The following is a 27,331-nucleotide window of genomic DNA, read 5'->3' on the forward strand; positions in this document are numbered from 1 at the left end:
CATCTCCCTTCCCAATTTCACTTTCATCCACATTAACCTTAAAGAAACCTCCTTCCACTCCACACACTTACCTATCTCCTCACTAGCAGATCCACCCCTTCCCTCCCTTGCCTTCTCCTCACTCTTGACACCCTCCCACTACACCCCTAAATGCAGAATCAACCTTCCCTTTCAACCTAATTTCACTTAATGTCAGTATATCTATCTTCCTTCTCATAAACATACTTCCTATCTCTTTCCTTTTACTCTCATCTGTACCACACCCATGCACATTAAAAGACCCAAACCTTTGGGTTCTGGTTGAAAATTTCCTCCCAGACCGTTTTATGCCTTGACTTGTAGTAATGTACCCCTTAGGGTTACAGAGAACAGGATGCCTAGTCCCATCACTCCTTCCCATTTTAGCCACCTTTAAAACCTGAGTGGGAAGACGTGGTGGCAGTATTCTTTCTTCCCTCTACTACACAGGACAGAGGCAAAAATGGAAATATTATACTCAAAGAAGTGGTATAGGACAGTTTTAAGAATGGGAGGGGCAGCATATTGGAGGGACAGTCACAATACAATAAAATAGTATGATTTCTCTATGAGTAGAGATTTCCTCCACCACAGACAAATTGATGTGTGGCTTTGGTCTGTAGGGGTGCCCTAGTCCCTAAAATATCAGCTGCATGCTACTGCACAAATTAAACTGCAAAATAACACGCAGCCAGTACCCTAGACAGGTTATAGTTTATCTGTTTATTGTTTTTGTTTTTTTCTGCATGAGGGGACAGAGAAGGGGTCACTGGTTAAGTGAAGTACCTATGCTGTGGATGTACTGTGTCTTGTTGCAATGCTTCTGACCCAGGCAGTGGGCAGGAGACAGGGGTGACCCTTCATCCATGAGGAGCTAAGACGAGAGAGAGGAAAGGGTGGTGGATGGGAGTGGATGCATGCCTTTGACTTGGCTTCCTCCCTTATAAGGGGGAAGAAGCCTTTGGGTTATAGATAGATGATATTGTTTTATAGTAGTTAGTTGATCTTGAGAAAGCAAACTATTGATGAGAGCTATTATGTATGTGCATACACAACCATACATAAAATTGAGGCTAGGTACTGTATATGTTAGAGAGCAGGATATGGTACCCAAAAAACTTTGCACTCTTTTCCTTTATACTGCAGTTAGATGTATATTCCCAGATACCTAATTCTCATGATGCTTTTTATTCCCCCCCAAACATTTACTTGCTTCCCTTACTCTATAGATCATATCTACCCTCCACTCCCACAATCAGTTGATTGATTGATTGTCTACCCCCAATGCCTCCATTCCTTACTACTTACTACCCCAGATAGTTGAAGCTGTCCACCTCATCCTCTTTAAAGTCACCTTCAAACCACTGCCACACTCTCCCCATGTATGTCTCAACTCCTTACTTTTGCTCACATTTACTTCCAGCTTTCTCCTCTCACATTTCCCAATCTCTGCTACTAATTGCTTCTATCTATCCTCTGACTCAGCTACAAGCATAGTGTCATCCACAAACAACAAGATATGATCATAATAATGGTGATGATAATTGTTGTTGTTCCTTCAAGGTTCACTGACTAGAAACCTGCAGTCCTATGGTGGCTGGCAGTAGTCCTCAGGTGTTCCCCCTTGTTTTATTTGGGAAAAGTTGTTGGACTTTTCTGTGCTCTGTGGGACTGGTTCTTTGACATTGACTTGTAGGAGTAGAAGGAGAGGAACAGCTGCATTTTGTCTCTGGTTGAGGGAGTACAATTGACATTAGCGAAGTGGACTCTTAAGGCCAGTCCAGAGACTAATTGTGGGCACCTCTAGAGGCTATTGAGGATGATGACCGGTATTGAAAGTGGATGGCAGGTATATTAGTCTTTCTTTTTCATTCTTCTTTTTACCAATTGTCTATCTACTTTACCTCTTCCTCTTCCTCCTACTCCTTAGCCTCTTTTTTTCCTTCAGTCTTTTATCATTTTCTTCTTCCTCCATCTTTTGCCTTTCCTTTTATCTTATTCTTTGTGCTTTCTTCATCTTCTCACTGTCTTCTATCCTTCTTTTAATCCTTCAAAAGTAATAAACAAATATTTATGACAGCATAAACCCCAGATGTATCAAATAATGGGGACTTTATTGTATTCACACAAGAAATACTTATCAGATCCCAGCATCTTTATCTTCATTTATTTATTATTATTATTATTATTTTTTTATTAGTAGTATTTTTTCACTTGTGTCCACCTCTTCTTAATCTAATCATCTTTTTTTATTCATTTACTCATTTATTTATTTGTTCATTGTATTTATTTGATAATTTATTTTTGCCTTCTCACCTCTGTCTGCTCCTTCCTCACCATTAAGAAAAACTTTTTGTCAAGAGTGGAAATTGGTACACTTTTTTTCACGTTTCTCACAAAACTATTTATTTTCTTATTCATGTTTATTATATTTCCATGCTTTTATACTGAATATAAGATTGCATCACAGGATGACACTGGCAATGCACCACCACCAGCTGACCAACCTGCTCAGAACGAGGAAGTAGAGTCATTGCTCTCCAAGTATACTCCGGGGGGCAAGTCAGACATGAGCTTCACACATGGCTTCATTGCATCCCTTTGCATCATCATCGTCTCTGAGCTGGGAGACAAAACTTTCTTCATCGCAGCAATCATGGCTATGAACCACCCAAGATTGACTGTGTTCAGTGGAGCCATGACAGCACTTGCATTCATGCACATAATGTCAGGTGAGTTACAGGGTTATTGGTTTTTGAGTTAGAGCAAGATGTTCAGGTACAGCATGCTTCATTTCATGTGTATTTGTGTACCTGAATTAAATCAGATTCAATTTGTTGTTACATCATGAACTCCCTCCATCAGGGGGCTAGGATAGTGCCCTTTTACAGAGGACATTGCATCATGGAATTTAATGAACCCTTAGTCCAACTGGTCCAACTCGCTAGCAGCAGGGTTCGAAGTGCCATCACCTCAACCTCCGCCACAAGTTACGACACTCTAACCTGCTATGCCAGCAAACATCCAAATTAGATCAGGAGAATGGTAACAATAGTAACTATCATGGCCCTGAGTTTCATGAACTGGAAACCCACAACAGACCACAGGTGTTGGCAACAGTCCTTGGAGCCCTCATAAAGATATCTTTGGGAAGAAACTCCTAACTTATGTCACTGTTGTATTAGTTTGGGTTTCTAAGTCACTTGCTGTAGGAGGGGAGATGAGTCATCAGTTGCTAGCTCTCCTTGTGTTAGAAGATAGAGGAAATCCAATCAAAGTTGATAGAGATCTTGGACACCATCCAGAGACAGAGTACCAGCCAATAGACTTTAGACATAGCTGTAGTAGAAAATCTTGAACATGGTTCTCGTCTCATATTGCAGCCCTGTTTGGTTACATCATCACCGTAATCCCCAGAGTCTACACATTTTATGCCTCAAGTGCATTGTTTGCCATCTTTGGCATCAAGATGTTGAGAGAAGGTTTAAGGATGCGGGCAGATGAAGGACAGGAGGAATTAGAAGAAGTTCAATCCGACTTGAGGAGACAAGAGGATGATGTGAGTGCAGTTTTGTTTTTCACATGTATTTATAAGTCATTGTTCAACCTAGGAAAATTCAGTAACCACATACCAACTTTTATTTTGGTGTGTACTGGATTATCTTGTTCACCTGAGGGGGAGGCAAACTGAGTTGGACCTTGTTATATTCTGTCCTCAGATATATCAAGGTTATTGTCAGAATTATCTTTCTCCAGGGTTTACGCTCAGTTGAGTTGAACAATCTAGGTTAAGCCTGAATAAATATCTGGCTACAAGGCAGATTTGAAGTGATTCATGTGTGAAGTATCATTTCATTTGATAAAGTCCATTCTCTAGTCATATTCAGGAACCCTGTATCATAAACATAATGGAATAATTTCTACCACATACCATGTATCTTTACAGTACCAAAAAGAGCCACTTGAGGAAGGTGGTGGTGGCATCAGAGGGCGTCTACGCCGGAACAGGATCCTCAAGATTGTGTCAAGGGTCTTCATGCAAGCATTCGTACTCACATTCCTGGCTGAGTGGGGTGACAGATCTCAAATTGCTACAGTTGTTATGGCAGCTCGGGAGGCAAGTATTTATTTGTTTTATTTTTATTTGTATATATATATATTGTATTATATTTTGTGTATTTATTTTTTGATTGGCCATTGTTATATGTAGGTATTATATGGTATGATGTGGGGAGGGAATGCATGTTAATTTACTGTACCAAGTTTATTGGTATTTATATAGACTACTATTTTACTGTAAGCTGGCAGTCATTTTCTCCTCCAAAAGTGGTGAATATCTGGCTCATAAATCTCAATTGTTATTGAAGTTTGGGTTTCCCCTAATTCATATTTTCTTTACATTTGTACAGCTTACCCATGTTATACAAATACATAAAACAATTGCTTCTGACCCAGGGCAGTGGGCAAGGTGCAGGGATGACCCGTCATCCAGGAGGAGCGAAAATAAGAGGGAGGAAGGGGGATGAATGGGAGTGGAGTATGTGGGGATGAAATAGGTGGGGTGGATTTTATGCCTTTGTTTTTGGCTACCTCACTTGTAAGGGGCAAAAAGCCATTGGTATATGTATGTCTACCCTGTCATATTAATAAGCCTTTTCTAAATCCATAAAGGCCCAAAAAACATCCTTACCTTTTCCTAAAGCTGTTCCTCTCCAAATCCTCTCAATCAAAACCTTCCCATAAGCCTTCCCAACTATACTTAACAAACTGAACCATCTGAAACTACTACACTCACACTTGTCCCCTTTTCCATTGTTAAGTGGAACTATACAGGCACTCCTCCAGTTCTCTGGCACTCTACCCACTTTTAAACAAATACTAAATAACTTCACAAGCCAGTCCACCATCACTATACCTCCCTTTTTTAGACATTCTGCATAACACCAATCCAACCCAGGTGCCTTACCTGCTCTCATCATCTTAACAACTGCCTTCACCTTATCATTCCTTATTTCTCCTCTATTTTCCTCACTCATCACTGTTATTTTCTTAGCACTTCCCACTGCAACTACCTTTCCTTTCCTCTCCTTTACATTTAGCAACTCCCTAAAATACTATGCCCATCATCCTCATACTGCTGTCTCTTCCATTATCATCTCTCCATCTGCATCTTTTACCTTTTCTCCTATAATTGATTAGCCTCCTCTTTCTTAATTTCTTTTCAAAACATCTTTTTATTTTTTCAAAATGTTCTGTCATACTCTTACCCCATTTCACATCAGCTCTCCTCTTTGCCTCCTTTATCTTATGCTTTACTTCTCTTTTCTTTTCTTTGTACCTCTCATATGATTCTCTTGTCCTATTTTGTAACCAATCTATGAATGCTTCTCTTCTACAACCTTCTTTGCTTCCTCATCCCACCACTCACTACCCTTCCCTCTATTTCCTCCCGTCTTTGCACACCTTGTGACTCCCTCCTTGAACCATCCCCATTCCTCCTCCACTCCTAGTTCTACTATATCCTTCACTCCCTCCTGCTCCTCTCTCAACTTCTTCTTATACTCCTCCTTTTCATTCTTATTTAAGCAGTTTACTTTAAGCACCTCCCTACCTTCTGTCCTTTTCCTCTTTCTCCATCTATCCTCTACTCTGAACTTACCTTCCACCAAAAAATGATCTGATATTACTCCACTCTCTCCCCCCCCCACTATATAGTCCATTAATGCTCTATCTACCACCCTTCATCCACCACCCTCTCCCATGTGTACTTATGTTTGACTTTCTTCCTAAACACTGTATATGCTATCATCCTCTCTAGACACATCAACACCAATTCTCCACTACAATTTTTTCCTGGAACTCCAACTTCCCAACCACTCTGTTAGTTTGTTCATTTTCTACCCTAGCATGAAGGTCTCCCAATACCACTATATTAACATTTCTCACTAAACCCTCTATACACTAATTTAAATCTATCCAAAAAGCTTTCCATTCCTCTACACTCTTCTCACTACCAGGGCCATATGCACCAACAAAAACCCACACCTCCCTTCCCAGTTTCACCTTCATCCACATTTCTAGTATAGCCACCCTTTCCCTCATCCTATCTTCTCTCCTGAGACTTTCCCAACAACACTCCCAAACTCTTCACCCCTCCTTTTCAACTTAGTTTCAGTCAATGCTATCACAGCCATCTTTCTTCTCACTATCATACTGCCTATCTCTTCCCTTTTACTCTCATCTGTACCACATCCACACACATTAAAAAACCCAAACCTCCCAGACCCTCTTATGTCTTTGCTTTTTTTAGGAATGTCCCCTTTGGGGGCTACAGGAGAAGGATACCTAGTTCTGGGAGGTATTGCGGATATATGGGATAGTAGGAAAGCTGTTAAGAGTAGTCAAATTTTTATGAGAGTAGTAGAGCCTATGTTAGAATCAGAAAAGGAGAGTGAGTGGTTTGAGGTAAAGGTGGGACTTCCCCAGGGATGTATCATCGCCTTGGCTATTCAATTTATACATGGATGGGATGGTGCAAGAGGTAAATGCAAGGGTAGTGGGTCAGGGATTGGAGATGGTTAAAGAAAAGGGAGAAAGGTGGAAGATAAACCAGCTGTTGTTTGCTGATGACACTGCATTTGTAGCAGGGTCAGAAGAGGAATTGAGGAAGTTGGTGGCCGAGTTTGGGAGTGTGTTCAAAAGAAGGAAGTTGAAATTAAATGTAGGTAAAAGGTGATGAGATGTACAAGGGGAGAAAGTGGCAGCAGACTGGAAGTGAGTATTAAGGGAGAGAGACTGGAGGAAGCAGATAACTGTAGATACTTGGGTGCAAATGTGGTGGGAAAGGGAGGAGTGGAGGTGGAGGCAGAATGTAGATTGAGAGAAGCAAGTAAATGCCATGGTGGATTAAAAAGTGTAATGAGAAATTGTCATTTAGGAATGGATGCTATGGGTAGATTGTATGAAGGAGTGATTGTGCTGACAGCACTGTATGGGACAGAAACATGGAACATAAAATAGGAAGAGAGGAGGAGTTTGAATGTGTTTGAGATGAGGTGTCTGAGAAGTAAGATAGGGGTTACTAGGCTGGATAGAGTGAGAAATGAGGAGGGAAGGAGAATGGGGGTATAAAGGAAGTTGGGAGATAGGGTTGATGGAAGAGTATTGGGATGGTTTGGACACATGGAAAGAATGAGAGAGGAAAGATTGGTAAAAGAGGTGTGGAAGGCAGAGGTAGAAGGGGTGAATATGAGGGGGTGACCAAGGATGAGATGGATGGATGGATGGGGTTAAAGGGGCATTGGGAAAGAGGGGAATGTCTGTTGAGGAAGGGAGAACACAGGATATAGGGTAAATGGAGAATGTTTATGGATGATGCTGTGATGCATAAAAGGGAGTGGGTGGGGGGATGGGGTATTGGGAAAGTGGGGAATGTCTGTTGAGGAAGGAAGGGAGAAGACAGATGATAGGGGTGAGTGGAGAATGGTTGTGTATGCATGATGCTGTGATGCATGGCAGTGAGTGAGTGGAGGATGGGGGGGTGAGGGAGTATGTGTGAATGACATTTTGATGCAGCCTGAAGGGATTTCTCCCCATCTCTTTTTCTGTATGAGGGGACAGAGAGGGGAGTCTCACCAATTAAATGAAGCGACCTTGCTGTCAATGTGCTGTGTCTTGTGACACTGGTTCTGACCCAGGAAAGTGGGCAAGATGCAGGGATGACCCATTAATCAGGAGGAACCAAGATAAGAGGGAGAGAGTTGGGTGAATGGAACTGGAGTATGTGGAAATGGAATGGGTGGGAGTGGATATTATGTTTTTTTTTTTTTTTTTTTTTTTTTAAGCCTTTAGTATATGTGTGTATTATTATTTATATATTTCACAAAGGAGCAAAGGAACACAAAAGAGGAACAAACAACAGCAGGCCTACTGGCCCTAAAGAGGCTGTTTGTGTTTACTAAGCTACAGTTAAGAAAACAGGGTAACTAGGCAATAGAAAATGAAATAACACTACTGCTACCACTATCCTATCCAATTACAATTAAATGATGGGCTGTCTGATCTTTTATTGCAAGGGATAATATTTTATTTGCAGATAAGAGTCTAAGTATTTATCTAGGGGATTTTTGAATGTGTTACTTTCGTATATTAATTTTTCTTATTGCTGTATTGCTTATAACCTGGACATTGGGTGGGAGACGGGGATGACCCTTCATTCATGAGGAGCTAAAATGGGAGGGAAACAATAGGTGACAGGTAGGATTGGGTTGGATTGGGGTGTGTACATATTTTGGCTTGTTACCTCTCATAACAGATTTTTTTTCCTTTCTTTTCTTTCCCTTTGTGTTGATTATCTTTTACCTTGACAGGATGTGGGTGGCGTTATTGTTGGAGGCCTTATAGGTCATTTTATGTGCACCGGACTGGCTGTTATTGGTGGGAGAATGATTGCACAAAAAATATCTATCAGAACAGGTGAGCAGTTTGTTATGATAACATGATTATAAAGAGTGAGAGGAGATGTGCCTTTGTTGTTGACAGTTTTATTGTCATCTTCATCATCCTCTCTCTCTCTCTCTCTCTCTCTCTCTCTCTCTCTCTCTCTCTCTCTCTCTCTCTCCTCCTCATCCCCTTCCTCTCTTCCTCCTCCTTCTCCTCCTCCTCCTCCTCTTCCTCCCTCTCCTCCTCCTCCCCTCCTCTTCCTCTTCCTCCCCTCCTCTTCCTCTTCCTCCCCTCCTCTTGATCTTCCCTCTTTTCCTTTTCCTCGTTCTTCTCTTCATATTTCCCATCCTTTTACTTTTCCTCCTCCTCCTCCTTCCTCCCCCCATCTCTCCCCAGTCTCATTGCACAAGTTTGCCATCGCTATGAGGCAGGGGCTTTAGTTACCCTGCATGGACCAGTCATATAGCATTCTTTTCTGATTCAAGGTAGCTCTTTACTTGAAAATTTCTTTTAACTTCTATCCTCCTTACATCTCAGTGACTACACCTCTTCAGTGTGATGTTCTCCGTAAGAATAGAAGTGTTGACTAATGTATGCAAAATGTTCCTCCTCCACCACCTCTCCTTGTCCTCATCCTCATTCCCCACTTTCTCGTCTAATCTTTTCCAACTCTCCATTCTGTTACCCTCTTTGAATTGCTCTTGTACCACCTGAATGACTCCACCTCATTGGTGCTATATTGTCCCTACAGAGAAAGTGGTGATAATTATGGATGGAGGGAAGGGGGGGGGATCCTACTCTCAACTCCACCCTGCCCCCTACTATGTTTCCTCATCTTTGTAAATGTATCAAAGATTGGCCAAGAACTAAAAACAGAAACAAAAAACATATAAATAGAACATATAAATACATATACCAAGGGCTTTTTCCCCCTTACAAGGGAAGTAGCCAAAGTTAAAGTCATAAATCCACTCCCACCCATTTCATCCCCACATACTCCACTCCCATTCACCACCCCTCCCTCCCTCTTTTCTTGGCTCCTACTGGATGACTGGTCATCCTTGCATCTTGACCACTTCCCTGGATCAGAAGCAATATAGCAAGACACAGCACATCCACAGCAAGGCTGCTTCATTTAATCGGTAACCCCCCTTCTCCATCCCCTCATGCATAAAAAGAGAAGATGGGGAGAAATCCCTTTGGGCTGCATCAAAATGTCATTCACACCTACTCCCTCTCCTCCCTCATCCTCCACCCATTCCCTGCCAAGCATCACAGCATCATCCATACACAGCCATTCTCCACTCACCCCTATCATCTGTCTTCTCCCTTCCTTCCTCAACAGATATTCCCCTCTTTCCAAATACCCCTTGTACCCCATCCATCCATCCATCTCATCCTTGGTTACTGCCTCATGTTCACTTCCTCCACCTCTGCCTTTCACACCTCTTTTACTAATCGTCCTTCACTCATTCTTTCCATATATCCAAACCATATGTAAATGCAACAGTTATAAAAAGTACTTAATTTTTATATGCTTGAAGATTATTAATGACTTACTGATTGATATTTTCTTTTACAGTAACAATCATCGGTGGAGTGGTGTTCCTCATATTTGCTTTGTCTGCTTTGGTTATGGGTCCTTAAAGAGTAAGCAGCAAGATTGTGAGCTTTTGTTGAAGGACTTCTTGCCATGTTTTGACAAAACCCATGGAGAACTTGAAGGAGTTGTTGCCGCAGCATCCCCAGCTTCTTCATCTTGTTAAAATCCACAGAGAGCTTGAAGGAGTTGTTGCCGCAGCATTCCCATGTTCTTTGTCTTGTTAAAACCCACAGAGCTTGAAGGAGTTGTTACAATTGCATCTCCAGGTTCTTTGTCATGTCAAAAATTTGTGGAGAGCTTGTCAACAACTTGAGAGGGTTCTTGAGGTTTTGACCTAGGACGCCTTGATCTTGGTGCCTAAGGAACCCTTCTGAATGGGTCTTAGGAGATGTCAGAAAGGGTTTAGAGTATTGGATATGCATATCTGTATAGGAAGAACTATGTATTTAAGAGACACTTGGGAAGGGGTCACATTTAATGGTCATTATTGGTCGTGTATATCTGTTAGGAAAGAGCTACACATTTTACTCAGTGTCAAAACTTGTACCCTCAGAAGTTACAGTGTCACCTGAACAGACAAAGTAGTGGGTGAGCAACGGTTGTGTTTATTCCTCAAGAGGTGCATGTTTTTGAGTGTCATACTGTGTTTAGGATATTTCAATCAATAGTCCAAATGAAAATTATATTTTGTATGCATGTATCCATGTCTGTGTGGAATTGGGTTGAAACACCTGATGACTTTGGGGCATAAGAGATATTTGATGGGAAGGTGGGTGTTGTACCACTATATGCTAATTGAATAATAAGGTTGACTTGTGTGCATATACATTTTTTACATGTAGAAAAATACTTTTATCAAATTGTATATAATTGTTTGCATATAGTGTATGCACATTATTGAAATTTTGGAAAATTAGCAATGTTTCTAATTGGCCATAACGTAAATGCGTTCATATGGATTCTCATATTAATATCCTCCCATTTAGTTCGTCCACTATTCATGTCGTACATACATATACCAAGGGCTTTTCCCCCCTCACAAGGAGGTAACCAAAGTCAAAGGGATGAATCCACTCCCACCCATTTCATCCCCACAGAAACCACTCCCATTCACCACCCCTTCCTCTTTTCTTGGCTCCTCCTGGATGACAGATCATCCCTCCATCTCACCCACTTCCCTGGGTCAGAAGCAATGTAGCAAGATACAGCACATCCACAGCACCGATGCTTCATTTAATTGGTGACCCCCCCCCCCCCTCTCTCCCCTTATGCAGAAAAAGAGAAGACTGGGAAAAATCCCTTTGGGCTGCATCAAAATATCATTCACTTATACTCCCACACCCCCTTATCCCCCACCCACTCCCTTCCATGTTTCACAGCATCATCCATATGCAACCATTCTTCACTCACCCTTATCTTCTGTCTTCTCCCTTCCTTTCTCAACAGACATTCCCCTCTTTCCCAATGCCCCTTTTACCCCCATCCATCTCATCCTTGGTTGCCCCCTCATGTTCACTCCTTCCACCTCTGCCTTCCACACCTCTTTTATTAATTTTTCTTCATTCATTCTTTCCATGTGTCCAAACCATCCCAATACTCTTTCATCATCTCTATCTCTCAACTTCCTTTCCACCCCTGCTCTCCTCCTCACCCCTTTGTTTCTCACTCTATCCAGCCTAGTAGCCCCTACCATACTTCTCAGGCATTTCATCTCGAACACATTTAAACTCTTCATCTCTTATGTTCCATTTTTCTGCCTCATACAGTGCTGTTGGCACAATCACTCCTTACAATCTCCTCTTAGCACCTGTTCCCAAATGTCTATTTCTTATTACACTTTTTAATTCCCCATAGAATTTCCTTCTTTCAATTTACATTCTACATCCACCTCTACTCCTACCTTTCCTGCCATATTCTCACCCAAGTATCTAAAGCTATCCACTTCCTCCAGTCTCTCTCCTGTAACCTCTTCAATGTAAGTCAAATTCTCACAGGCAGCATCAACAGCCTGATGTATGATGATGCATCACAATACAAGCATTATAAAATATAAAGTTACAGCTGTATTACTTGTTCTCTTTCACTCTGAATATCAATAACCACAGAAAATATGATCAGGCCAGTTCACAGAATATGGGGGTCATCAGCTACAACTACAAAATAAATATAATCAAGATGCCAACACCAGCATCCCCATATACCACTCATGCCCCATGACACCTATGTAGGCATCATCGTTTGGAAGGGGTTAATACTTCTAATTTCCTGCCATCTTCTCTCCTTGTACATCTCATCACCATAATTTTACCCACATTTATCTTCAATTTCCTTCTTTCTCACACCTTTCCAAACTCCATCACTAACATCCTTAACCCCTCCTCTGGTCCTGCTACAAGCACAGTGCCATCACCAAACAACAACTGGCATATCTCCCATTTTTCTCCATTTTCTTTAGTCATTCAATCCCTGGCCCATTGCCTTTGCATTTACCTCTCACACAACACCATCCATGTATAAATTGAACAGCCAAGGTGACATAACACATCCCTGGCAAAGTCCTACCTCTACCTCAAACCACTCTCTCCATTTAATTCCAACACAGGCTCCACTACTCTTGTAAAAACTCTTGACTGCTCTTAACCCCTTCCATACGGTGCCGCACACGTAGGCGTCATGAGGAGCAAGTGGATTCGCGACGCTGCCATATTGGCGTCTTGATTATATTTATTGTAGTCGCCCCTGTGTTTTTACATTCTCCCAAATGCGCCCTGAATCCCATTCTCTGTGGTTTTCAAAATTCGCGGGTGAAAGAGAGAACGATCGATATAAGCGGTGACTATATTTTATGATGCGAGTATTATTACGACACGTCATACGGCTGGCATTGGCTGCTGCCCGCGACATTTAAGTTCCGTACTGAAGTGGTTAATAGCTTTCCTCCTATCCCATATATCTGCAATACCTCCCACAGTGCCTTCCTGTCTACCCTTTCATAAACCTTTTCCAAATCCATAAAGGACCAAAAACATCCTTACCTTTTCCTAAAGCTTTCTCACATCTGCCTTACCACAAAAATCTGATCCACAGAACCCCTACTTATCCTACACTACAAGCACAAAGGTCAGACTTGACTGACTGAATGGCCTGCCCACTCGGGGCAGGCAGTATATATACAAGGGACTGACCTGATGCCTGACCAAACATGACCTAATTGCAGTGACCCTTTTTTGGCCTTTCCAACCATTGAGTCAGATCAACTACCACACAACTCTACCATGCATAAACTTGCACTTTACGCACAAGCATGCTTGTGGGGTACATGTACACCACACACCCATCCAATCCAGGTGCCCTACCTGCTCTTATCACTTTAATAATTGCTTTCACATCTTTATTTCTCCTCCATTTTCCTCATTCGACACTGTGATTTTCTCAGTGCTTCCCACTGCAACTACCTTTCCCTCTCTATCCTCCCTCACATTTAGCAACTCCCTAAAATACTCTGCCTATCTTCCTCTTACTGCCATCTCTTCCATTATCATCTCTCCATCTGCACATTTTACCTTTTCTTTATTTGATTCACGTATTCTTCTTATCTTAATTTCCTTCCAAAACATCATTTTATTTCTTTCAAAATTTTCTGTCATAATCTTGCCCCATTTCACATCTGTTCTCCTCTTTGCCTCCTTTATCTTATGCTTTACTTCTCTTTTCTTTGTACCTCTCATATGCTTCTCTCATCGTATTTTGTAACCAATCTTTGAATGCTCGTTTCTTCTTTTTTACAACCTTCTTTGCTTCATCCCACCACTCACTATCCTTCCTTCCATCCATCCTCCTTGTTCCACACACCATCTTTGCACACCTTGTGACTTTCTCCTTGATCCAATCCACATTTCTCCACTCCTAGTTCTACTCTATCCTTCACTCCCTCCCACTCTTCTCTCAGCTTCTCCTTGTACTCCTTCTCCTTTTCTTTGTCATTTAAGCAATTTACTTTAAGCACTTCACTACCCTCTGTATCTCCATCAATCCTCCACTCTCTACTTAACTTCCAAAAATAATTCTGATATTCCCTCTCTGTCTCCCCTTAGAACATGTACATCCAAAACTCTTCCTACTCTTCTCCTGGTTACCACTAATCCATTAAAGCCCTATCTACCACTCTTCCATCCACCACCCTCTCCCATGTGTACTTATGCTCGACTTTCTTCCTAAACACTGTATTTACTAACATCAACTCTAGACACACCTCCATCATCATCTCTTTACTACAATTTTTTCCTGGAACTCCACACTTCCCAATCACTCCATCTATTGATTAATCTTGTATCCTAGCACTGAGATCTCCCAATACCACTACATTGATATCTGCCCAAAAAGCCTCTCTTTCCTCTACACTCTTCTCACTTCTAGGCCTATGCACTTACAAAAACCCACATCTCTCTTCCCAGTTTCACCTTCATCCACATTAACCTTGAAACCTTCCACTCTACCACATGTTTTCCTATCTTTTCACTTACTAGTATAGCCACCCCTTCTCTCCCTTGTCCTCTCTTTGCTCTTGAAACCCTCCCAACTACACTCCCAAACTGAAATTCGCCCCTCCCTAGTCCTATCCCTGTCCCATTTTTGTCGACTCAAATGGAAACACTTGGTGGCAATATTCTTCTCTCTCACCACAGGGTTTGTCAAAAAAAGGAAATGAATATTCAAAGAAATGGTACAGGATAGTATTAAGAGTGGTGGGACAGCATAACGGAGGGACAGTCACAGTATAATAATAATGATGATGATAATACAAAATGATATGTGACTCTGGTCCATAGAGGTGCCCCATATAGACCCAAAAGTATCAGCTGCATACTACTGAGCAGCTTAACCCCACAATAACTTGCAGCCAGTAGCCCCAGATAGGGTATTGGCCATTTCCTGCTGGTCTGACTATTTTATGATTTTCAGCAGAGAGTGGTTAATTTTTTTTTTTTTTTTTTTTTTTTTTTTTTTTTTTCCCCATCCATTGTTTGGATGGAAGTATCACAAAGGGAAAAAGGCAATCATCTTCCTTGATGTCAAGGATGTAAAGTATTAAATGCTGATGAGATGGAGTGAAGCATGAATTTGTTAGGTGTATTAACATTGGTTTAAATTAGTTGTATTTATATAAAATGTATACATACTCTACATAAATGTTAGTTCATTCTGTTTACAACCCGTGGAGTTTAGTGTCTGACTGTTATTGAGGAATACATGCTCTTGCATATGATGAAAACCATTCCTGTATTGCTGTGATCCATTTTAATTTTATTATATTTTGGCCAGGATCCTTATAAAGGGGAAAGGGCCTTTGCTGTGTGTGTGGATATATATATATATATATATATATATATATATATATATATATATTATATATACATATATGTGTGTGTGTGTGTGTGTATGTGTGAGCACATAATGCATAAACCATACCCACACATACTTTTTGTTCTTTCTGATATTATACTTACGTCTGTTCCATTCTGGGTAATCAAGACAGTGTTTCTCAAATAGTTCAGTCATGACGTAGGTTCACAGTTTGCTTCATAAAATCTATTTATGGTCTCTTCCCATGTTCCCAGTTTCATTCTGTTCCTCCTCCAGCATTTTATATCTGCTTGCAGATCTTTTGTCAATTTTGTAATATGTCATATTTGGATAAAGAACTTTTTGACATCTGTAGCATCCATGTATTATTATGCTTTGTTCATACATTCACATGTGCCATTATTTTATGTGTGTGTGTGTATATATATAATTCTCTCTCTCTTCATCTTCCTCTTTCTCCTTTTCTCTCTCTCTCTCCTCCCTCTCTTGGCAGTCTTGCTATTAAGTAACCTTCACTTCAGTGTGAGTAACAAGACTTCAAGTAAAAGGGGTCAAGGAACTTTCAGTTATCTATGAAAACCTTAATTAAGCACTTGAATCGTAACACATGCACACACATTCAATAGACAGAGACCAGGGTATAGGTCTTCATAAGTATAGCCCCCTTCCCACATTACATTTAGGTGAATACAATAAACTAATAAGACAACACATGCACAGTACATGTCCCAGTTGTTGATCATGGTTGTTTGTATGTTTGTACATTTGTCAGTCCATGCTCATGATTATTCTTGTATATAGGGAATAATCAAAATGCTCATCTAGTGATTTTTCAGAGCATCCACATGTGTGTTTCATGGTTTTTCTTACCTTTTTACAGCCTCTCAGTTGAGTATTGATATATTGTACATTAAACCCTCAATAAAGTGGATATTTGTGAATCTTACATACATATACCAAAAGGCACTATTTCCCTTACAAGTGAGGTGGCCCAGCTAAGGCATACATGCACCCTTCACCCATCCTACAGTCATTGAATGCTCATTTGTTGTTCCTTTTACCTTGGTTTATTGTGGGCTATCTCTGCTCAGATCAGAAGCAATGCCACAAGAGAGAGTACAGGGCCTGACAGCTGAAGCTGCTTCACCTCCACTGCTTCATTATAACATAACCCTGTCCCTTCATCCACCTTCTCTCTGAAATCATGAATTCATTAATTGGATAGCAGATAAATCAGACAATGTTCTAGATTCTTGTTTTAATATGTTACATAAATTCCCAATTTGAATGTAGCTATTTGTTTGCTTCTTGTAACCACATAACCCACAACAACAGCACCTGCTGCGTCCCTGCTTGTCTTTAAATAACGTGCTTGATATGTTACATTTAAACTAATAATACTACTGTATTAGGTAAGTACAAAAACATTAATGCATGGTACCAATTTAATGGACCACCATATAACAAATTTCAAGATTTCAGAGGCAATGGGAAAAACTTTTTGAATCTGTATAAATTTCTAAGTCATTCCCTCCCCTACCATACAATTATGACATATCAATAACCCAATGTCCCCCCTTGTCCATTAAATCAAGAGAAGGGTGTATTTAATAGAGTACAATTCCATTTTATGATTTTGTAGTAATTATGGGTATAAAGCTAAAATAGGACAAATGTAGAAATTTGAACTTAAGATGGATCTATTTGGCTTTCTCCCCAATTGGTTAAATATATAAGGGGTGTACTGTGTGTATACATATATATGTGTGTGTGTGTGTATGTATCCTTCATTTATATTTAATTGGTTTTCAACAGCTCAAAGCAATACAATAGCCACTCACCACAGTCATCCTCCAGTTTTGTGATATAGAACATTCTCCTCACATAATTTTTAATGTTGGCCCTTTCCAGAAGTTTTATTGCTTTCATGTGTTTGGTTCTTGTATAAGTTGTGGTTGACAGTTGTTTTAGCATTATGTTTACGGTAGAAAGTTGAAGGAACCAGCGATGGGGAACTGCAATTAGTGGTCCTGCAGTTGGATGTTGGAAAGAATTGTCTGTCTGCTGCTTGTGTTCAGAACTTGTCAACACCTTTGCCTCTGTCTGGAGATGCTGTCCAAAGGGGCTGGCTCTGTCTCCAGACCATATTCAAGATTCTCTCATATCTCTTTCTCTCTGACAACTTTGACTATTTCTTTTACCTTTTCATGTGAGGAGAGTTGACAGCTGATAACAGCTCCTTTCCTAGAGCTATAAGCCAATGACAAAGAAACAGTCCCACACTAATACATCAGACTCATTTTTACCCAGGGAGGTCTATGGAAAGGTACCATTGCCAGGTCTATGGGTTTGTGGGATTCCTGCAAGTTATTATTAAAAGTTGCATATATCCACATATGACCAAAACCAGAATTATTATAATTATATATATATATGTGTATGTGTGTGTATATTTACATAGTTGTATTATACAGGAAGGGAGCTATGCTCACGGTGACCCATCTTTGTATCTTTCAGTATCAAGTTTTTTCTTAAAATCTTGAATAGTGTTTGCACACTGTCTAATTTGTTCCAGTTATCTATCACTCTGTGTGGGAAGCTATTTTATATATATATATATATATATATATATATTTTTTTTTTTTCTCCAGATCTCTTCTGTAATTATCTTTTTCGAGTTTCTTTACAAGGGAAAAGGGGACAAGTGTGAGTGTAGTAGTTTCAGAGGGATTAGCTTGTTAAGTGTATTTGGGAAGGCTTATGGGAGGATCTTGATTGAGAGGATTAGGAGAGGAACAGAGGGAGTAACTGGCGAGGAACAGTGTGGATTTAGGACAGGTAGAGGTTGCGTAGATCAGATTTTTGTGGTAAGACAGATATGTGAGAAAGCTATAGGAAAAGGTAAGGATGTTTTTTGGGCTTTTATGGATCTGGAAAAGACTTATGACAGGGTAGAAAGGAAGGCACTATAGGAGGAAAGCTTCTAGGAGCTGTCAAGAGTTTTTATGAGAGTAGTAGAGTATGTGTCAGGATTAGAAATGAAGAGAGTGAGTGGTTCGAGGTAAAGGTGGGACTTTGTCAAGGATGTGTTATGTCGCCCTGGCTGTTCAACTTATACATGGATGGGGTGGTGCGATAGGTAAATGCAAGGGTGGTGGGTCAGGGATTGGAGATGTTTAAAGAAAATGGAGAAAAGTGGGAGGTGAGCCAGCTGTTGTTTGCAGACATCACTGCACTTGTAGCAGGATCAGAGGAGGGATTGAGGAAGTTGGTAACAGAGTTTGGGAGAGTGTGTGAAAGAAGAAAGTTGAAGATAAATGTGGGTAAAACTAAGGTGATGAGATGTACAAGGGGTGAAAGTGGCAGCAGACTAGAAGTGAGCATTAAGGGAGAGCGACTGGAGGAAGTGGATAGTTTTAGATACTTTGGTACAAATGTGGCAGGAAAGGGTGGAGTGGAGGTGGAGGTAGAATTTTGATTGAGAGAAGCGAGTAAATGCCTTGGTGGATTGAATAGTGTAATAAGGAGTAGACATTTCAGAATGGATGCTAAGAGGAGATTGTATGAAGGAGTGATTGTGCCAACAGCACTGTATGGGGCAGAAACATGGAACATAAGAGAGGAAGAGAGAAGGAGTTTGAATATGTTTGAGATGAGGTGTCTGAGAAGTATGATGGGGGTTACTAGGCTGGATAGAGTGAGAAATGAGGAGGTGAGGAGGAGAACAGGGGTGGTAAGGGAGTTGGGAGATAGGGTGGATGAAAGAGTATTAGGATGGTTTGGACACATGGAAAGAATGAGTGAAGAAAGACTAGTAAAAGAGGTATGGAAGGCAGATGTGGAGGGAGTGAACATGAGGGGGCGACCTAGGATGAGATGGATGGATGGGGTGAAGGGGGCTTTGGGGAAGAGGGGAATGTCTGTTGAGGAAGGACAGGAGAGGACAGAAGACAGGGGTGAATGGAGAATGGTTGTATATGGATGATGTTGTGATGCATGAGGTGAAATGAGTTGGGGTATGGGGGGTGAGGTAGTATGTGTGAGAAAAATTTGATGCATCCCGAAGGGATTTCTCCCCATCTCCTTTTCTGCATGAGGGGATGGAGAGGGGGGGTTGCCAATTTAATGAAGTGGCCTTGCTGTGGATGTGCTATGTCTTGCAACACTGCTTCTGACCCAGGGCAGTGGACAAGATGCAGGGATGACTTGTCATCCAGGAGGTGCCAAGATAAGAGGGAGGGTAGAAGGTGGAGGGGAGTGGAGTGTATTTAGGAATGGAGTGGGTGGGAATGGTTTTTCTGCCTTTTTCTTTTTGGCTACCTCCCTATACCCTATGCACTGAGATCTGGCCGTTAGGGCGGAGCACTGGGAGTTCCCCTGTGGTGCCACATATAATTATTTTATCATTTTATTTTATTATATAATTCTATTTTATAATTTTATAATGTTGCCTCATATGATTATATTATAATTTTTTGTCACACACCACCACTGAGATAAAAATCAAAGCAATGTTTTCTATACAAAGGTTTCGTTTCTTTAAGTGTAGATATGGCATATGTGCATGCGAGAGCGACGTTGCCACTACATCTAATCTCTAGCCCCGCCCCCCTCACACTGCATTCAGAAAACATTGCATCCACATGCACGTTCTCGCCATGGATGCCCATATGTGGCAACACCGGGAAATCTCCTAGCCACGCCTTAACGGTCATTTCTCCTTGCGTTGACTATAGTAAGGGGGAAAAAGCCTTTGGTATATGTATGTACGAGTTTCTTTTCATGTCCTCTTGTTTTCCATTGTCCCATTTCAATAAATCATTCTTATCTAAGATTTTCATTCTTTTTATAATTCTATAGATAGTAGGTCTCCTCTTTCCCTTCTTTGTTCCAGAGTTGGTAATTCTAATTTGGACAGTCTTTGTTCATATGTCATTTTAGAAAGAGTTGGTGCCAGTTTTGTTGTTGCTCTTTGTATTCTTTCTAATTTTTTTATATTCTATTTGGTACTGGGTGTCCATAGTCTTGCTGCGTACTCGAGTTTTGGTCTTATTAATGTAGTTAATTTTTTTTTTTATCATTTCCTCATCCAAATAGACAAATGCCACTTTTATTGACCACAATAAATTATAGATTTCTCTGACTATTTTTTTAATATGTTTGTCCAGTGTCATGTCTTTGCTAATCATCACTCCAAGGTCTTTTTACGATTTTACTTTTTTGACCTCTTCACCAATTTTATAATCTCTCGATATTCTGTTTTTACTTTTTCCAAATTCCATTATACTACATTTCTTGATATTGAATTTCACTTCCCACTTTTGAGTCCATTTCCAGACCTTGTCCAAGTCTTGTAATGAGTTGCAATCCTCCCCCCGTTCTTACTTTCTTTAGTATTTTTGCGTCGTCTGCAAAGAAATTCATATAACACTCTACTCCTTTATCCATGTCATTTATGTATATGGCAAACATGATTGGGGCCAGTACTGATCCCTGTGGGACACCACTTATCATTTCTTCCCAATTTGAGAATTTATCTCTAATTACTACTCTCATTTTCCTCCCAGTCAGGAAGTCTTTCATCCATTCCAATAATTTTCCTCTGATGCCACCTATTGACTCTATTTTCCTTATTAGTTTCTTATGTGGTACCTTATCAAATGCCTTTTGTAGGTCCAGAAAGGCACAGTCTGCCCAACCATCTCTCTCTTGTATTATATCTATTAATCTTGAGTAGAAGCAGATCAAGTTTGTTGTACATGATCTTCCTTGTCTGAATCCAAATTTATTTGGATTCAGTATAGTTTTTTCTTCCAGATGTTTAACCCATCTATATTTGATAACCTTTTCACAATTTTTTGCTACTGTTCTTGTCAGGGAAACCGGTCTGTAATTTGATGGATCTTCCTTGTTTCCTCCCTTATAAATCAGTACAATATTTGCATTCTTCCAGTCCTGTGGCACCTTTCCTTCTTGAAGTGAGAATTTAATTATATTGTATATTTTATCTGTTAATTCCTCCATGCATTCTTTCAGTATCCAATTTGCAATTCCATCTGGACTATGTGATTTTCTGACATCAAGGGTTTTGATTTGGTCACTGATTTCCTTTTGTGTTACAATCATTTCTTTCATTGAGGGGGATATCTCTCTATTTCCTCACAGTTAGGTGATGTTATCTATTGTGAATACTGTTTTGAAGTGGTTCATAATTTCAGCCCTTTCCAGTTCTTCTGTATATTCGTATTTACCCTGGCACAGGTTTTCTATTTCTTGTTAATTCTTCAGTTTGCCATTTACATACCTGTAAAATAGTTTGGGTTCTTCCTTGTGTGTGTTTTACCAAAAGGCCCTTTCCTCCCCTTATAAGGAATGGGTGGCCATTTGTAAAATATGTGCTTGTAATTTGCCTGCTGGGTAGCTGTATTGTACCAAGTCATGTCAGTCAACATACTGCAGCCTTGCACAGTTTGTATATTTACTAGAGCTATGTACAGGTTAATCTATGTTTCATTAAATGCCAAAGAGTGACAATATGGGGAAAAGACCGGAGAAATAGGGTTGAATGTTATAGAGCGAGTTTACACAGAAGTATTTAACATTGTCATGAAGAGAGTTTTGGAAGTTGATTATGCTGTCATACTCTTGTAGGTAGGGTGCTGCACTCAACCAAATTAACTCATGCCAATTTATTTAGTTTTATTTGTTAATAGTATGAGAAATAGGGTGAAGAGGACAGGGGTGGAAAGGGAGTTGGGAGATAGGGTTGATGCAAGAGTATTGGGATGGTTTGGACACATGGAAAGAATGAGTGAAGAAAGATTAGTAAACGAAGTGTGGAAGGCAGAGGTGGAAGGAGTGAACATGAGGTACCGACCTAGGATGAGATGGATAGATGGGGTAAAAGGGGAATGTCTCTTTAGGAAGGACGGGAGAGGACAGAAGATAGGGGTGAATGGAGAATGGTTGTGTATGAATGATTGGGTGATGCTGTGATGCATGAGGGGGATGGGGGTGAGGAAGTATGTGTGAAAAATAAATTGACGCATCCTGAAGGGATTTCTCCCTGTCGTCTCCTTTTCTGCATTAGGGGACAGAGAGAGGGGGTCACTGATTTAATGAAGTGGCCATGCTGTGGATGTACTGTGTCTTGCAACACTGCTTCTGACCCAGGGCAGTGGACAAGATGCAGGGATGACCCGTCATCCAGGAGGCGCTAAGATAAGAGGGAGGGAAGGGGGTGGTTGGGAGTGGGGTATGTTGGGGATGGAATGGGTGGGAGTGGTTTTTATGCCTTTGCTTTTTGGCTACCTCCCTTGTAAGGGGGAAAGAGCCTTTGGTGTATGTATGTATTTTTTCTATATCATTTATTTTATATCTATTATTTGTATATATATTTTTTCATTATATTATGTATTTCTTATCTATTTTGTTATTATAATTCTCGTTTGTTAATTTTTGCTCTTATTATTGTTACATTTTTTCCCCATTTTAGCAAATAGGTTTGGTTAGGTCACCTCAGCCCTGTTCACCTTAAGTCTTCCTCACAGCTGAATAATATCTGGCATTAGTTAGAATGATTCATTACTGGAGCAAAGGTCTTAAATAACAACAGTAAGTTGGGTAGATGATGCATAATTTGTTATTTGTTCTTGCTTAAGATTTCATAAAGATGGACTCACAAAAAAAATGGTTAGCCGAGTACATACTTGATGCTTTAGGCTGAATAGATATACCCAATGCCGGATTAAAATCTGTGGTACCCCTGTGTCATCTCCCTCTCATTTGGCTGTTACAAAGTACATTTGGTATTCACATAGTATCAAGGTTATTTAAGATAACATGTATCCCCGTTGCAATGTCACTTCCTGAGATGAATAAAATCAGTTAGCAATAATTGAGTCCTTATATTGTATCTCAGCATAGGAATATATATATATGTATTTTGATTGAGTTATATATATATATATATATATATATATATATATATTTTTTTTTTTTTAGGTTTAGGTTTAGCACCTTACATTAATCTAGCATTCCTAAGCTGAAAAACAGTGTTGTTTGGTAGGATAAAACTTAGAAAATGCATCATAGTAGCAAATGGGCAAAAAGTGCAACACTTGAAAAAAACTATGAGGGGACACTGATGTATATTTATATTTTGCAGTATATTTTTTGGTGAGAATTTGCTTTCGGGTATTGGGATTGTTTTGTGTTGAACAGGAGTAATTTATTGTCCTGTCATGAAGGATGAGGATATTTTGAAAACACTTTTTTGCAATGTTTTTCCTTTGGTCTTGTTCCCTGTACTTCAAAAGACCATATGCCAAGAAACTGAAAAACATAGTTTTGTGGATTTTGAGGCAATTTTGCACATGAATCTGGTTTGCAATTTATACATTTGTGTACATATTTATTACCTGGTGTGTTTTACTTATGTATTATTATATTTTATGTGAGACAATCCTAGATGTTTCTCTCTTACTCTGTTGTTGAGAATACAACAGTAAGCCAAAGTAGCTTCACACATTTGCTTGTTGACTGTTGTGTGTCATAAAGTATTTATTTTATGTTACATTTATTTTTTACCACATCTCCACTTGGAAGTGGTTTTGAGTTTTCTGAATATTAATGAGAAATTACAGGATGAGTTTGGAGTTGGGCAATATTCAAACTAGGCGAATTTATTATTTTTGGAGTTATTTATGTGACAGATAGTTGGGTGAGTACTACCATTGTATTGTTCGCATTGACTGAAGACTTAGGAGCTGCTGGTGCTCTGGGATGTTGGAATAAATTTTATCTATTTAATTATCATTATATTATTATTATTATTATTATTATTATTTTTTTTTTTCTCTTTTTCTTCTTTAACCCCTGTAGGTGTCATGAAGCATGATTGGGTATATGAGGATGCTGGCATTGGCGTCTGGATTACATTTTGTAGTTATATCTGAGTGACCCATATTCTGTGAACTAGCTTGATCACATTTTCTGTAGTTAATGATATTCAGAGTGAAAGAGAACAAATAATACAGATGTAACTGTATATAACACGAGAATTGTGGTGAATCATCATACATCAGACAGCTGATGTTGACTGTGAGAAATTGACTTGTATTGAAGAGGGTAAGAAAAAGATTGAAAACATCAGTATAGGTGTTATATTTCATATACCATAAAGATTTGGCTCATGCTAATAAAGAAGTGTTATAGTGTGGGCTTTATTATCTTAGATTATGATTTTTTTTTTTTTTTTTCTTCTTCTTCCTCCAAAAATATCTGCTCTATGTATTCATGTATGTATATGTACATATTTATATATATATATATGTAGAGGTAACATGGCTTGCATTGTACAGTTTTAAATCAACATCATCAGATGAATTTGTTATTTTACATGATCAATTAAAAACAATGTAATGCATGCCAGGTCAGGTCTTGCGGCTGTTGCAGTTTTGAGGAGCAACCACCTATATCACTCACTAATTCACCACAGGGAGACCACCATTATGTTTATGCTTCCTGCCTTCTGCATTTTTGCTTTGTAATTTCCCACCACACTACCATAGCACATCATCTTTCCTTTGTTGTTGGTTTGGCTTGGCTTTATTTCATCATGACTTCCATGCGTACTTCAACCTCTGTGGAAGCTCACATCAAGGATAGAAATGTATGTGAATTATCAGCAATGGATTACAAATATAAGTCACATCTCCCCATTGATCTAATTACTCTTAGTACATTTGAAGATTTTGCCATCCTCACCAAACCCTCTTTATACCCGCATCTCTCAGTTTACTTTAACCACTTCAGCACAATGACACCTACATAGGCGTCATGAGGCATGAGTGGGTACACAGGGATGTTGGCGTTGGCGCCCGGGTTATATATATTTTTTTGTAGTACACGAGTTACCCCCGGCTTCTGTGAACTGGTTTGATAATGTTTTCTATGTTTATTATTACTCATAGTAAAACTGAGTAATACAGCAGTGATTTTATATTTTATAATGCAAGTAGTATGATAAATCATACATATGGCAGCCAATACTGCATGCAAGAATTTGAGACATACTGAAGGGGTTGAAAATATTGAATTATTTTACAGCTAGTGTTGCATTCATGAATGGCAAATAATGTTACAGGTAAACATAATTGGTAGAATAGACTTTGTATTAATTCTAATGCTGTCAAAGAACAAAACGGATGGTTCAAATTACAACACCCCCACCAACCCTGTTGAGGTGCCTGTGCTGATTGAGGAGCATTGTGCTGCCAGTTCATGTGATGTCTGAATTCCTTTACTCCTTGAGACTGATAGTTTTTCTCCAGCTGAATATAATTTTCTAATAAGTCGGACAAAATCCATAGAGCAGATTTGAAGTTTTGTCATGATAATTTGGACCACTTTTTTCCAAGATCCAGCCTGTAACTGAATTTAATTATCGAACTAGAACAGATTATGGTATCGTAGAACTTAATCCTTCATGTATCAGCAGTTTTTCCAAGCATGATATTGCTTGTCCTTAGACAGAATAGAATATTGGTGCAGCCAGCACAATTTAAATGTTTGAGAGGAGCTTTTAATCCATTAACAAGTAGATGTTCCTATAAATTGAATAATTTGCTGACTAGAATAAAAGTATTCTTAGAAGTTGCTGGCTGGTACTAAGCCAGTTTGTTGCACAGGTGTGTCCCTTGGCTGAATGTGGAAAACACTAAAAGAATCTGTTGATTGATGACCTGTAAAAAAACTCACAAGAGTCACATTTTCTTCTAGATGACAACACCTGTGTATATTTGTACACTGTTTATAAAGTTTTTACCTTGTTCCTCAGTATTCGGTGTATTTACTTGGTTGTTCTCGTTTATTTATTGAAACTAGATTTATCAGAATTTTTGTTACCATTTCATGACATCCCAAGCTGTAGATAGTTGTGACACATCATCCCATTTTTTTTTTTTTTTTTTTTTTTTTTTTTAATCACTTTTTGAGTGCATATCCCTTATGTTTGGCATTTGGAATGAATGATACTAATCAGAGACCTAATCATTTTATGTGAAATTGTACAAAGATTTTTCATTCCTGTTAGGGAAAGGTACTGCATTCTCCTATTGCACATAAGCAGCTCAAATTCAGTCAAGCCATCCTACACATGATGAAGTTGAGTGCAGGAAAGTTTTTATATACATAAATATACCATGTATATTTGTTGTACTGAATGAGAAGTTTGAAAGTTGATGGTGTTTCAAAGAAATGCAGTGGGGTTAAGAAAATAATGTATATTAATGCTTTGATTCAGCCACACCCCCTTGTAAGGGGGAAAAGGCCATTGGTATATACATGTTCGATTAATGTTGTGGTGAGTGTGGACCATTTTCATGAAGGAATCATCTCGTGCACAGCTGTGAAGTGGGTCCAGTAATTGATATCTACACAAGGTAGGTGGTCCCACAAACCAGATGTCTGAGAGAAACGTTTCCTTGGTGCCGGGCCCTAAAAACTGTCAATGCTGTTTCACCTTTCAAGATTTTTCTGACACATTTTTTATTTAACAAGAATTGATAACCAGCAATGGCTCTCCAGTGACACAAACAGCTCCACATTCACACAACATTGATCACAAAATGTAGGATTTCTTTGCTATTAGGCACATGGACCATTGCTGGCCACTGTGAAGCAGTGGTTTCTGTTAAGAGAAACTTGAAGTAACAATTGAATCAAAATCACTGAAAATTGGAATATTATACCCGAAAATCCCCATTGTGCACATTTTGGAGACATTAGGCCTATTTTTGTAGAAGATATAAATATTTTGACAATACTTTATTTCATGTGTATATATAACTATGGGTTTTATTTTGTCGCCTGGCTTCCGTAGGACATTGCTGTTGATGTCGG

At 39.5% G+C, this 27,331-nt stretch overlaps 1 protein-coding gene across 1 annotated transcript in view; it reads left to right on the plus strand.

The window, feature by feature from the left end:
* Positions 1-26,422, plus strand: part of LOC143018974 (putative divalent cation/proton antiporter TMEM165) — a gene marked incomplete at its 5' end in the record, with an annotated part of 40,450 nt that extends 14,028 nt beyond the window's left edge. Inside the window, 5 exon segments of the mRNA XM_076174648.1 lie at positions 2,489-2,750; positions 3,402-3,577; positions 3,965-4,135; positions 8,388-8,493; positions 10,043-26,422. Of these exon segments, the coding sequence (XP_076030763.1) occupies positions 2,489-2,750; positions 3,402-3,577; positions 3,965-4,135; positions 8,388-8,493; positions 10,043-10,107 (780 nt within the window).
* Positions 26,423-27,331: the final 909 nt, after the last annotated feature.

This window comes from Oratosquilla oratoria, chromosome 36 (genome assembly GCF_046742065.1).
Source record: "Oratosquilla oratoria isolate Oo_2021 chromosome 36, ASM4674206v1, whole genome shotgun sequence".
NCBI lineage: Eukaryota > Metazoa > Arthropoda > Malacostraca > Stomatopoda > Squillidae > Oratosquilla > Oratosquilla oratoria.